Below are 14,912 nucleotides of genomic sequence, written 5' to 3'. Positions count from 1 at the left end.
GCTTTAACTATATGAAGAGGAGGATCAAGTTAATAGCTCCTAAGTGCTTGGGTGCATGTTAATTTAACTTGTTCCCCATAGTATTAGGCACAGAGTAAAAAGTCAGTAGCTTTTGGTCACACTTCAGTAATGACCATCCATTTTGTGAACTTCGGAATACATTTTCTACTTAGCATTTGCTCTAAACTTGAGGTCTGTGTGATAAATTGCTATAAATGCTTGTAATGAACACTTGACTCAAATCTTGAACCCAAGACCTGAGGCAAAAGGAAATACTGCATAATGCTTAGTTGATACAGACATGCGTGTCTGTATCTAAGCACCCTTTATGAATGAACATGTTGCCTTCTGGAGTGCTTAGATTTACAGAGCACCGAATGCAAAATTCAGTTTCAAGCCTTTAAAAATTAATAGAATACCTGTTTTTTCTTATGGTGTAGGTAGGTGCTGATAAGTAGCATTCTTACTTTTTCCCCAAGTTTGGTAACCTCCTGGGGGTGGACAGAAGAGTCAGAACTAAGAGTGTCCGCTTTGTCCTTACTGTATTTATCCCTGATTCATTGTTACCCACAGCTAGACAGTGACACCTGGACAACTCCAGACATTCCTCCACGGAGCCATCCCTCCATGGCTTTGAGCTGAGGATAGCCATACACAGTTTGTTCTGTCAAATTCTTCCTTGTGAGGAGGAATGAGTGAAGGCTGCTAGGAGAAGCTAGTAGTTCAGTGGTTCTCAGCCTTCTACATGTAGGCATCAGAATCTTGTGGAGAGCTTCAATAATAATAATAATAATGATGATGATGATGATGATGATGTAGATGCCTGGAACTCATGCCCGGAATTTCAGATTTTATTTGTCTGGCACAGTATTTCTTTTTTTTTTTTTTTTTTTTAAAGATTTTATTTATTTATTTGACAGAGAGAGATCACAAGTAGACGGAGAGGCAGGCAGAGAGAGAGAGGGAAGCAGGCTCCCTGCTGAGCAGAGAGCGTGATGCGGGACTCAATCCCAGGACCCCGAGATCATGACCTGAGCTGAAGGCAGCGGCTTAACCCACTGAGCCACCCAGGCGCCCCTGGCACAGTATTTCTTTGAAAGTTTCCTGGAGTGGTCTAATTGTGCAGCCAGAGTTGAGAATCACGGCTCTAGTGGAAGTCCTCCATAAGAAAGAGGGGCTGGGGGAATAGAGGATGCCGCCTGCATGTATGCTCAAGTCCTAAAGTGGTACTCCCCAGATAATGCTGACTGTCCGCCATATCCTGTGTCATCTCGTACAGAAGATAACATTGCTGTGAGTCATACTGTCTGATAGCATCATAACCTTGGTCAGGTTGCTAAGCTTTTTAAGTGGGTTTTCTCATTTGTAAAGTGGAGATAATAGTACTTACCTCATAGAGGTGTTTTGAAGCTCAAAAAAGATAATGCGTTTGAAATGCTTTATTTGATAACCTGACACACAGGATAGGTACACATCTAATCATGGCAGTCATCATCTTTATTAGGTAATTTGTCAGCATGCATGGAGTGTTGAAGGATTTTTCCTAAAAAATTGGCGTTCGTTTAGATTGCCCAATGTCTCTGGTCTGTGTTTATCATCTGCAGTTGCAACTGAATATTCAATCTTGACCCTTCCTCAGTTGTGTGGTATTAGATTATTTCTTACTTTCCACAAATATTGCTAGAACCAAAAATCATGTGGAAAGAGGAGTTCTTTGATTTTCTTGGAGTACAGTTGCTAAAAAATTGGAATTACCAAGTCATAGGGGTATGGTCAGTAATATGAGATTACTCTAAAGGGAGAGTATCATGTGATGTACCATTGAGAATGTGTGGATTTGCTATTTGCCCACTTACCAAGGTGACTGGATAAGGAAATGTTGAGCTACTTGTTGACTAGAACAGCGAGGGATTGTCAGGGAACAGAACATGTTCTAAGCCTTAGATTTCTACATCAAGAAAAGGTATTCAGGGCTTAAAAACTTAGTTTACATTTGTCAAGAACAACTTTGGTATGCTGTTAGATGCTGTTTTGAGAGCAACAATGATCTAATGCTTTTCTTTTTTAAAATAACAACAGTATGAAAGGATATATTACAATTGGCCATTAGCCAAATAGGTTTTGCATTTATAGAAAAATATGAACAACACGCATTGTCTTTAATACATACAGTTTTTCTGAGGTGTTCTTAGGTAACTAATTACTAACCCTTCTTCCCTTAAGTAGGGATGGCAAGTGAGAGGTTAGAATTGTTCTTAGGAATATTCTCAGTAAAGCAACTATGGATGACTTCATTTTATATGCAGAAATCATATAGATATGAAGATTATCAGGAAGTATATTCCAGAAATATAATGTCCCAGTTACTTACTCTGCTCCTTGGCTAATGAGATCATATAAGCTTCTTGGTAGATGTTCAAAAAACAAAATGAAACATACATATACATAATAAATGTTTATGTGTATGATATGTGTAGCTTAATGCTACAAATTTTTACTTGTTTTTAAGTGACCAGTATCCTTGTTTAAAGAAAGATGTAAGTCAAATTTTGGAGAGTAATTAAATACCAGCCTGTTCCTATTTCTTTGTCACCATGTGAAATCAATTAGCTTCAACACAATCACCACTTCCACTCCATACTAACAACCCTTCTTTTGGTTTATTTTTGCAGGAGGTATATCGAATTCCAAAGAAAAGTCAAACTGAAAAGGAGAACACAAGTAGGTATTCAGAGGTACTCTGTGTATATGGCTTTACAAATACTCTTTTGGAAATATGCAGAGGTAAATGATAAGAACTTCAGCTATTTTGTTTTTGAAACCGGATAGTATGTAATTAGGTAAATGAGGTATTTGGTGTAAAAGTTCGGAAACTTGCCTTTTTATTCTTTCTTAGTGAATTTTTGCCAAAGGAGATGTCCCTTTATACTGCCTGTGCTGTTGCTTTCCTTGAAGTCATGGCTTGTAGTTGCTTTTCTTTCATTTGTTTGTTCCTCTAGAGCAGGCATTGTTAGACCTGTATTCCTGAATGTCTTTGTAAGTCTTTACCTGTAGATGTTTATATGCAGAATCCTTTATTTACATTATTTTTTCTGGGGAAAATTGAAAACTTTCATCAGATTCTCAGGAAGTCAGTGATCCCTTACAAGGTTAAGAATCATTATTACAGGGGTGCCTGACAAGTTAGTTCACTGGAACATAAGACTTTTGATCTCAGGGTTGTAGGTTCGAGCCCTTTGTTGGGTTACTTAAAAATTACTTTAAAATCTTGGAAAAAAAAGAAAAAAGATCGTATTTTTTGCTTTTTCCCTTCTTGTTTCTTTTTTTGTTTTGTGTTGTTTTGGTCTTTTTTCTATATTTTTAGCATGAAGAACTTTTTATAATTTTAATCTTACTGGTTAAATAATCTTATAGGTTAAAGCCCTGTGAGGTGTACTTTGCATCATTGTGGGGGTTTTATTTTTGTTTTGAATATTTTTAACTCTATTGGTTTAGTTTCTTTATAGCCAAACATCGTGCTTAAGGCCACAGAGAATTTCTCGCATAAGAAAGAAGGCAGGGTTGAGTAGTGCTGGTTGGCAAAACCAGTGGCACTGTAAACTTGGTCATCAGAGCCTAGCTTCTCTGGGTTCAGTGAGTTGAAATCATTAGCAAGATGGGCAAAACTTAAATATCTGTGAAGGTTTACCCCCAATATTTTGCAAATATCTAGTCTGATGTGCCCTCTGAGAGATGCTTTCTGAAAATTGTCTATAATCGATGACTGATCTTTTCAGGAAGCCACCTTTTGTGTGCCAACTTTACTCTCCTTCACGTATGTGCCCCCCGATCAGTCTCAGGCATTTTATAAGAAATACTTATAATTAAAGCCTGGCTTCTATGTTACCCCTCAATGTTAAGCAGTTAAAGAGCTTAGAACTTTTAAAATTCCCAAGAACCATAAATTATTTGGGGAAATATGTAGTCTAGCTTTACTTTCCTTTTATAATATGAAAAAAAAAATCAGCCAGAATAAATGAAACAATTTCTCTACCTCACATATTCTAGGATGCAGAGTCAGAATATGAACTGTTAGTATGATTCCTTTTCTTACTTTACCAGGATATAGTGAAGAAATAGCTGCATTTTAAGGAAGTTAATACCAGCCCAAAGAACCTTGTTTTAAGAAGGAAATAGAGTAGTCACGGGCAGACCCAGAAGTAATTAGATAGCAGTACTTCCCAAAACGATGTTGTGCTCTAATACCCTGTGAGCTGCAACAGTTGTTCTAATTATATAGCGTTTTCTACCAGTGTGTGGAGGTGAGTTCTGTTCTCACTGACAAATGCTCATATATGGCCACTGATGAACCATTTTTGCAAATAAATGGAGCTTTGGGCTCACCAACAGAAGAACTACAAGAATGGCAGATATAAACCTAATCCTGCCACTAGGGAAGAAAACAAGTAATAGCATGTTTTTCTGAGGTGAGAAAAAGAAAAAGCAGTTAATGTTTATTGTGAATCAGCTTTGTGCTATGAGAGATATTTTATAAGAAATTCTCTTAAGAAGAGCGCCATCTGATTAATCAGGGTAGTGGTGCTAACAAAGCAGCAGCATGTAGTACCAGTTAATTTATATTGAAATAGTCAGTGGTGGGATTTAGACTTCATAGGGGGATAAGAAAGTAGGAGGTGAGGTCAGTGAAAAGTAATACACAACTTTTGGGAGCAGTAAGTATTGACCCAGCTGTATTTTGGAAAGTAAGTAAGTGGAATTGGGTGAGGACCATTCTAGGTAAAGAAGCTGAGTAGAAGAGGTTAATAGTATTATCCTTCAGTTGGAAAATGGCATTTTTTTGGGAAGATGTAGCTCTCTGGCTTGGATAACGTCCTGATTTATAACCTGTCATCATCTGTGTTTGAAATATTTTCCTTTTGAAATGGTAGTTGTTAAAAAAAAAAAAAATTGTCTAATCACCCCCCCCCAAACACACACACCTTTTTTTTAATTGAAGAGATTTTTTTCCATTTGAGGTTTTTATGCTTAACATGCCAGGCTGCTCTTCCATAAACTAAATATGCAGAGTTACAGGGGCAGTAGAAGGCTTTTACATTTTGAACGGCAAGCAGACTCCCCTGTTAAAGGTAATGGGAACATTTTGCATGCGTGTATTCCACAGAACTTGTTAGAAATGTTGAAGGCTTGGACTGAGAGTTTTGTTGGGGAAGATGGAAAAGTGAATTCATGGCAGAGACTTGCAGGATAGAGTGCGTGCACACACACAACACCTTCTGTCTCATCCAAATTCCGATGGGCCTTTGAGGGAGGAGAGTCTATAGACCCATTTGTTGGATAGAAATTGTATTATACAGTTGACATGCTATCATGATGGAGAAGAGTCTGCCAAGTAAATTTTTAAAAACCCTTTTCCCTTAGTAACTGACCGAGGAAGGGATGCTGTTGGCTTCAGAGATCAAACAGCTGCCCCAAAGACTCCTAACAGGTCAAGAGAGAGAGACCCAGACAAGCAAACTCAAAATAAAGAGAAAAGGAAACGAAGGGGCTCTCTCTCACCACCTTCTTCTGCCTATGAGCGGGGAACAAAAAGGCCAGATGACAGGTAAGTGGCCTGTGTGAGTTACTCTCTTTTCTGAGCCAGTCAGAAAGTTCCCAAGTCAATACTTCTGATTTTGGGCACCAAGGGGTTTTGGAATAAATATGTTCTCTTGATGAGTGAGTATAAAACTTTACTGATAAATATTGAAATAGAGTTTCTTTTGACAGTGAGGACTAGGTTTCTACTTGATAACGTTTAAATGCTATTTGAGGAACCAAAGATTTGTTCTTTAAAGGGGAATGGAGATTGGTTGGAGATAACTCTTTAAAGATAATGGTAACTCTTCTAAAGCCAAAACTTTGTTTTCTAATGAATCTTGTGCGGATCAGTCAAAATGCTGATTGATCCCAGTGTCAGAGGCTGTCTTTGCCATGCTTGTAGAAAAACAAGCCACATGGTGACCCACTGGGTACTAGAAAACATTTATTCCAGAGAAGTTTTTTTAAAATTAAATTTATTTTGTGGGGGTGCCTGGGTGGCTCAGTTGGTTAAGCATCTGGTTTTAGCTCAGGTCATGGTTCAAGGTCCTGGGATCCAGTCCCTCACTCTAATCTTGCTCAGCGGGGAGTCTGCTTCTCCCTCTCCCTCTGCCCCTATTGCTGCTTATGTGCTCCTTCCCTCTCTCTCTTTCAAATAAGTAAAAAAACTTTTAAAAATAAAATTAAATTTATTTTTTGAAAACATGAAGTATTGCATTCATATAATGCAGTTGCCAGAATTTTTAATTTGGGATTGTCAGAGTTTGTAATAGTAAATTCATCATGGTTTTTTTTTTTTTTTTTTTTTAATTTATTTGACAGACAGAGATCACAAGTAGGCAGAGAGGCAGGCAGAGAGAGAGGAGGAAGCAGGCTCCCCGCTGAGCAGAGAGCCTGATGTGGGACTCAATCCCAGGACCTTGGGATCATGACCTGAGCCGAAGGCAGAGGCTTTAACCCACTGAGCCACCCAGGCGCCCCTCATCATGATTTTAATTTGCATTACCCTAATAGTTAAATAGATTGAACATCTTGTCATATATTTATTGGTCATCCCTGTTTCCTCTAATGTGAAGTGTCTTTTAATAGGTGCTGTTTGTTTAGTTTTTATCTTTTTGAGTTTAGGATTTATTTTTTAGGGGTTCTTTATATTCTAAATATAATTCTGCTTTGGTAATAATTTTTGCAAGTATTTTTTCCCAGTTTGCGACTTATATTTTGACTCCTTTGTGTCTTTTGATATATAGAATTTATTAATTATGGTGTAATTGACTACATCACGTGTATGTTTCCTTCATGGTTAGTGCTGTGTTTTAGAAATTCTTCCCTGTCCTTGAGGTGATGATAACTCTCTTCTTTTCTTGTGCTTAATTTATTGGGAATTAATTTTTGTGTATGTTGTGAGGTAGGGATATGGTTTTCATTTTTTTCTAAGTGAACCCAATTGTCTCTGCACCATTTACTTGAAAGCCTGTCCTTTCTCCTTGATCTGCAACACTGTCTCTCTCTAATAAGCTTTTATATGTGGGAGGATCTGTTTTGGGGCTCATAATGTGACTGTAGCTTATATTAAGTCTTGATAGCAAGTAGGGCAAACCCCTGCTTGATCTTCTGGGATGTCATCTCTTTTCTGAGACTTGTTCTCCTTAGGATCTGCTTGTCAGATTTCTCCTACTCTCTCCACCCCGCCCCCCCAACAAGGTGATTCTGAGGAGACTTGACATCTTTAACAGTTTTTTGAGTATTTCTGTTCCTATATTCAAACTGAGTATTCAGATATGCTCTGTCTAGTTAGGTCTTCTTTAATATTTTAAATATTGAATTTTTTGTTAATCTCCTTATTTGTTTATAGTTTCCTGCAGAAAGACTTAGGTATCTTGGTATATTCATTTCTGAGAACCTTAATTTTTGGTTACGTTTTCAGCTTGTTGCTAGTATGTAGATGTGCTGTTGACTTTTGTTATATTGATCTCATGTTTGGTGACCACAAAGAAACTCACCGATATTTCAAAAGTATAGGGGTTTTTCCCTTTTTGTTTTTGTATTTGTCAACAATCCCCATCATATAAATTTTTGTTTTTCCTTTCGTCTTTCTTGCTATTTTGCTAGCAGTGCCTCCAATACAAATCACAGAATAACAGTGTTTTGTTTTTTGGGGGGAGGGGTAATTGATTTCTAGTCATGTTTTATTTTCTTCCACTTTTTTGGGCTTATTTTTTTTTTTTTATAAATTTTTAATTGGAATAATTGAGATTTTTTAGCTCATTAATTTTCAGCATTTTTCTCTTCAAAGTAAAGTGTTGAAGGATTTAAATTTCTCCGTAAGTACTATTTGAACTACTCTTTTGATAGCACAGTTTTGTTTTGTTTTGTTTGAAAGATTTTATTTATTTATTTGACAGAGAGAGACACAGCGAGAAAGGGAACAAAGACAGGGGGAGTAGGAGAGGGAGAAGCAGGCTTCCCACTGAGCAGGGAGCTCAATGTGGGGCTCGATCCCAGAACCCTGGGATCACAACCTGAGCCAAAGGCAGACGCTTAATGGCCCAGCCACCCAGGTACCCCGATAGTGCAGTTTTATCATAACCTAGTTCTAGATACTGTTATGGCTTGCAATGTGTTTAAATTTATTTTTGTTAAATCTCAAATTTAATTGCTATTAATCAGTTTATATTATACCAGCTCTTAGAATTTTATTGAGACTTGCTTTAGAATCTATTTCATTTGATGTTAATAGAAGTATGCTATCTTCCTGTTGGTAGGATTTAACTGATAATGTATTTTTTCCTTCCTTTTACTTTTAACTTTTCTGTGTCTGATAGATAAATAGCTTTATGGATGATTGATTGGCATTTCTTTAACTGGTTGTTTCACTTAAATAAAATCTAAAGCTAATCAATATCCTGAACAACATTTGTACTTTAGGATACTCTGATCGTTCAGTTTATATGCTGTTACTGTCCAGCATTGTAATTTCTTGTTGCTTCGTCCCATTCGTTATTGTCAACTTTTTATGTGTACACAAACTGACTTACTAATTTGTTTACATTTGTCAATTTCTTTGTTCTCCATTCTTTCTCCTTAGACCTTCCTTTAGAAGATTTTGTTTAGTGACTTTTTGTTCATCTTATTTTTCAGTTTTTGTCTAAAAAATCTTGTTTGCATTGCTCACCTTCAGTTTTAAAAATCAGCTTTACTTAATCAGTAGATATAAATTACTTACAGAAATATCATAAGTATATAATTCAGTGTGTTTTGACAAATGCATGCAGTTACGTAACCACCCACAGTCATCATACAGACATTTCTGTCATCTCAGAAAATTCTTTTGAGTTCTTTGTAGGCGGTCCCCTTCTTCTACCCATAGTTCCTGGCAGCCAGCCACTGCCCTGCTTTCTGACCCAATGGTTTTGTCTTTTCCAGAATGTCATGTATATATGACATCATACTTTAGATAGTATTTGATGTGTCTTTCCTTAGCAGATTGCATTTGAGATCCATTCATGTTTTTATGTGTTCCAGTAGTTCCTTTTTATTAATAAGTGGTAGTCCATTGGGTAGGTATACCAGAATTTGATTACAGATTCCTTAGTGGATAGGCATTTGGATTGTTTCCAGGTGGCTGTTGTGAATATTACAAATGTAAGACATATACATGTATGAGTCTTTATGTGAACATGGACTCTCATTTTTTAAAAAAAGATTTTATTTATTTGTTTGACAGACAGAGAGCACAAGTAGGCAGAGAGGCAGGCAGAGAGAGAGGAAGGGAAGGAGCTTCCCCGCCTAGCAGAGAGCCTGACTTGGGGCTCGATTCCAGGACCCTGGGATCATGACCCGAGCTGAAGGCAGAGGCTTTAACCCACTGAGCCACCCAGGCACCCTGGACTCTTCATTTTTTAAAAGGAAGTTTTGCTGAGTTTAAAGTTTTTCTCTTTTTAAAATTTTTTAATTTTTTAAAAGATTTTATTTATTTATTTGACAGAAATCACAAGTAGGCAGAGAGGCAGGCAGGGAGGGGGGAGGCAGGCTCCCCGCTGAGCAGAGAACCGCCCCCACACCCATGCGGGGCTCTATCCTAGGACCCTGAGATCATGACCCAAGCCAAAGGCAGAGGCTTAACCCACTGAGCCACCCAGGCGCCCCTCTCTTGTTCTGCTTTTAAGATGTTCTCTTTGTATTTGGTGTTCTGCAGTATCACTACCCTATGTTTATATGAGAATTTCTTCTTTTCTCTGGTTGAAATTCATTGAGCTTTTTGAATTTGAAGATTGTCTTCTGTTACTTATTCTCTTCAGATCTGATCTCTTGCTTAACCATACCATGTATCTATACTATCCCCTGCCTTTACTACTTGAGATGCCTGTCGTTTTTCCTGTGTTCATTATACCCTGGCTTTCCTTTTTTAAAGTACCATTTTATGTCCTCTAATATATATTTTAAAATAATATATTAGTTTTTAACTTTATGAAAAGGCCGCTCTTCTGTGTTTAATTTGAGGGTACTTTGTTTTCATTTGGTATTGTATTGCTAAGATTTATCCACAATTGTATGTATCAGTTTATTCCTTTTCATTGTTGTACGTAACATTTTGTTGTAGAATGTGGATAGGCATTTGGATTGTTTTTGTTTTGTTTGGATTGTTTCATTGTTGTATGTAACATTTTGTTGTAAAATGTGGATAGGCATTTGGATTTTTCTGTTAGGTATAGTGCAGTTATCTAATTATGAGGTACATATGTAACAGGGTCTCAGGTATATGAGTAGAATTGTTGAATTGTCAGGTATGTGCATGCTCAATTTTATGTGATAATTGAGTTTTAATTTCCACTCTTTTTCCTTTCTAGATGTTTCATGAGGTGGTTTTTCAAGTCTACCTGATAGTTTTTTATGGTCCCATTCCTTAGTAATATTTTTAATAGCCTCTTATTTCATTAAACATAAATGTCTCTTATAGTCTGTGTCGGATAATTCCAGTACCAGTTTTTGTGGGTTTCTTCCTCTCATTTGTTTATATAGGTATATGTATAATTTTATAATTTTATTTTTTAATGAACTCATCATGTTCTTTAGAATTTGATCTGTGGGAATTCACTGAAAGCCTAGATTTTTGGATTTAAGGTGCTTTCTTCTGTAGACTAATTGCATTTGTTTCTGCCAGGCAGCTAAGGATACTACCATCCCATTAACACTTTGTTTATTTATTTTTTCAAGATTTTATTTATTTGACAGAGATCACAACTAGGCAGAGATGGGAGCGGGGCGGGGGGGGGGAGGGAAGCAGGCTCCCCGCTGAGCAGAGAGCCCAATGTGGGCTGGATCCCAGGACCCTGAGACCATGACCTGAGCCGAAAGCAGAGGCTTAACCCACTGAGCCACCCAGGCACTTCCCATTAACACTTTATTTATTTATTTTTTTAATTTTATTTTTTATAAACATATAATATATTTTTATCCCCAGAGGTACAGGTCTGTGCATCGCCAGGTTTACACACTTCACAGCACTCACCATAGCACATACCCTCCCCAATGTCCATAATCCCACCCCCCCCATTAACACTTTAAAGGAAACTTTCAGCTTAAGAGTTTTTTGTACCGTTTGTTTTTTGTTGTTTGGATAAATGTTATGCCCTTGTCTGTGAAGCTGTTCTTAGATGTTTTTTTTGCAATGAAACCTCTTGAAATTAGTTGTTGTTTTTAAATTTTTGCAAAGAACACTTTCTCAGAAGTTTGATTCACTCCATAGAACTTCACAACAAACTCTGGGGCGCCTGGGTGGCTCAGTGGGTTGGGCCGCTGCCTTCGGCTCGGGTCATGATCTCAGGGTCCTGGGATCGAGCCCCGCATCGGGCTCTCTGCTCGGCAGGGAGCCTGCTTCCTCCTCTCTCTCTGCCTGCCTCTCTGCCTGCTTGTGATCTCTGTCTGTCAAATAAATAAATTAAAAAAAAAAAAAAATTATAAAAAAAAAAAAAAGAACTTCACAACAAACTCTTTTAAGCCTTCAGTTCTTGGGGCACCTGGGTGGCTCAGTTGATAAGTGTCTGCCTTTGGCTTGGGTGATGATCCCAGGGTTCTGTGATTGAGCCCCACATGGGGCTGCCTGCTCAGCAGGAAGCCTGCTTCTCCCTCTCCTACTCCCCCTGCTTGTGTTCCCTCTGTCACTGTGTCTCTCTGTGTCAAATAAATAAATTTTGAAAATCTTAAAAAAAAAAGAAAAAAAAAGAAAAGAAAAGAAAAGCCGTCAGTTTTCTTCCTTTGAATGTTAGAGCTGATGGTTTCTAAGAGGCCTTGTCAAAACCATCATAGGGCGTTAGGCTTAGCAGTAAAATATATTATTATATTTGGTATTGCACAGCGAAGAGGAGCTGAATATAACTCCCCATACTTTTCTGTGTGCATTCTCATCCTTCACTTAAGTGCTCTCTTTTGAATTTGTCATGAATACATGTGGTCAGATAGACATCAAATTCTGTAGCTTTTATTAGTGTATTTTGTTTTAATTTCAGAATTTATAAACCTAGAACTGTATAGAGAGCTATGCAAGTGTAAAGAAGAATGTGTTTAGAATATTATATGTATCTTTAATTTGGAGTTCTAGAATCTGAGAATAAAGATAAAGTTATTGGCCCCTCAGGTCATGATCTCTGGGTCCTGGGATCAAGCTCTGCATTGGGCTCTCTGCTCAGCAGGGAGCCTGTGTCCCCTTCTCTCTCTGCCTGCCTCTCTGCCTACTTGTGATATGTCTCTCTCTGTCAAATAAGTAAATAAAATTAAAAAAAAAAAGATAAAAGTTATTATTTTCAGGGCGCCTGGGTGGCTCAGTGGGTTAAAGCCTCTCTGCCTTCAGCTCAGGTCATGATCCCAGGGTCCTGGGATCAAGCCCCACATTGGGCTCTCTGCTTCAGCAGGGAGCCTGCTTCCCACTTTCTCTCTCTCTGCCTGCCTCTCTGCCTACTTGTGATCTCTGCTTGTTAAATAAATAAATAAAAATTTAAAAAAAAAGTTACTATTTTCTTCTAGATGTTTTCTTGAGATTCTCTTCTATCTGCAGGATTCCTTAAGTAATTTTGACTGATTTTTAACCAATGCCAAATTGGATTTGGCGTGATTAGTGGTTTAGTATTGAGTGACATACCTTTATTAATGCTTTGATTATGTCCTTGATTTAGGGAAGAACATTTGTGATGCTCTGACTGTTTTCTTTCTAGATATGATACACCAACTTCTAAAAAGAAAGTACGAATTAAAGACCGCAATAAACTTTCTACAGAGGAGCGTCGGAAGTTGTTTGAGCAAGAGGTGGCTCAGCGGGAGGCTCAGAAACAACAGCAGCAGATGCAGACCCTGGGAATGACATCTCCACTGCCCTATGACTCTCTTGCTTACAATGCCCCTCATCACCCCTTTGCCGGCTACCCACCAGGTTATCCCATGCAGGCCTATGTGGATCCCAGCAACCCTAATGCTGGGAAGGTGCTCCTTCCCACACCCAACATGGACCCCGTTTGTTCTCCTGCTCCTTATGATCATTCTCAGCCCTTGGTGGGACATTCTACAGAACCCCTTGCTGCCCCTCCACCCGTGCCAGTGGTGCCCCATGTGGCAGCCCCTGTGGAAGTTTCCAGTTCACAGTATGTGGCCCAAAGTGAAGGTGTGGTACATCAAGACTCCAGCGTCACCGTCTTGCCAGTGCCAGCCCCAGGCCCAGTCCAAGGACAGAATTATGGTGTTTGGGATTCAAACCAACAGTCAGTCAGTGTCCAGCAGCAGTATTCTCCTGCACAGTCTCAAGCAACCATATATTATCAAGGACAGACTTGCCCAACTGTCTATGGTGTGACGTCACCCTATTCACAGACAACTCCACCAATTGTACAGGTAACTAATTTCGGAACCTCTCTTGTCTGTCTTGTTCTGTTTATGGGATGTTAAATCTGATGTGAAGGGGGAGTCCTGCCATTGATTACTTTTACATATCAATCAGTTGCATATGTATTAGTTATCTCCTGCTATGTAACAAATTACACCAGAATTTAGCAGCTTAAGACAACTGGTAATTATTATCTGACAGTTGTTGTGAGTCAGGAATTCAGAAGTAGCTTGTCTGGATGGATGGTTTGGACTCAGAGTCTTTCATGAAATTAGAGTCCGACTGTTAACCAAGGCTGTAGTCATCTGAAGGTTAGGCAAAGGATGGAAGATTCACTTTGAAGCTCACTTACATGGTAGTTAACTCCATTTTCTGTCTTCATATGGACCTTTCTATAGGGCTTCTTACAGTGTCCAGATGACTTCCCCCAAAGCAAGAGATGGAGAGAAGCTTTTGGATACTTCTCTCCTTTTTGCTTATAGGCAGTGAATAATACACAGTTAATTCTTTTATATTGCTACAATGGGAGAACCTTTGTCATGGTAACTGAGTCAGGAGATGGCTTGTCCTTTTCTTCTGAGACCTGGTGTGTATATATTTTTTTATCCCCTACATGTTTATCATCACAAATTTTGCCAGAGTGTCTGTGATGCACTGAGCCGGAGGATATCACTATAGTAGGAAATAGTAATGTTAAATTTAAAGGCTGAGTGTACTGATTTTATATTTCAAAGTGTATTTTTGTGCCTTTTTTTTTTTTTTTAAAGATTTTATTTATTTATTTGACAAAGAGATCACAAGTAGGCAGAGAGGCAGGCAGAGGGCGGGGGGTGGGGAGGGAAGCAGGCTCCCCACCAAACAGAGAAGCCCGAGGAGGGGCTCAATCCCAGGACCCCGAGACCACGGCCTGAGCCGAAGGCAATGGCTTAACCCACTGAGCCACCCAGGTGTCCCTATTTTTGTGCTTTTAAATCAAGTTTCTTTTCTGTAGAATACAGCAGTACATTTTAAGCTTAAAAAAACAAAGAATGTATAAAGCATCCTCCTCACCACATTCCTATGTCTCTCACATCACTCCTTAAAGGTGAATTTTTGTGGATGGGGGAGATTTGCCGAGATAATTCCTGCACACATTACTTAGTACTGACCAGTACCGTGATTTGTCACTATTTTTGTGATGAAGCTGCATCAAAATTTAGTTTGTAAGGCCATGACAAGGTATCCAGTTTTAATTCCTAAAATTCTAAGTGTTAACTACGTTCATTTTGGATGATCTCTTTATCCACATGCTTATATAGTTTATGTATTTGTAATTTTGAAGATTTGGAACTATCCCATTGTTTATACTTAACATGATTCTTAACCATTTTCCCAAATTACTCTGTATTTTTATATATGCACATGTGAATATATATACGCATATGCATTTTAATGGCTATATAACATCCCATTTGCTTATCAAATA

The 14,912-nt window shown here is 38.3% G+C and overlaps 1 protein-coding gene across 3 annotated transcripts in view; it reads left to right on the top strand.

Moving 5' to 3' along the window:
• The window catches only part of LOC111144347 (SET domain containing 2), a 127,311-nt gene that overhangs the window by 85,543 nt on the left and 26,856 nt on the right, over window positions 1–14,912 (top strand). For 2 of the 3 annotated variants that reach the window (XR_002640386.1, XM_022498607.1), the window contains 3 exons: window positions 2,673–2,721; window positions 5,419–5,602; window positions 12,786–13,455. Coding sequence is in view for 1 of the 3 variants with exons in the window: in XM_022498607.1 (XP_022354315.1) it covers window positions 2,673–2,721; window positions 5,419–5,602; window positions 12,786–13,455 (903 nt within the window). In the remaining 2 variants the exon portion in view is untranslated. Of the gene's footprint in view, window positions 1–2,672; window positions 2,722–5,418; window positions 5,603–12,785; window positions 13,456–14,912 lie in introns of those variants that run through there. The other variant, XR_002640387.1, reaches the window with a different exon arrangement.

Source organism: Enhydra lutris, unplaced genomic scaffold (assembly GCF_002288905.1).
Source record: "Enhydra lutris kenyoni isolate GAN:26980312 unplaced genomic scaffold, ASM228890v2 scaffoldscaffold10, whole genome shotgun sequence".
Taxonomy (NCBI): domain Eukaryota; kingdom Metazoa; phylum Chordata; class Mammalia; order Carnivora; family Mustelidae; genus Enhydra; species Enhydra lutris.
Note: the sequence above shows the minus strand (reverse complement) of the source record. Positions and strands in the feature narration are given on the sequence as shown.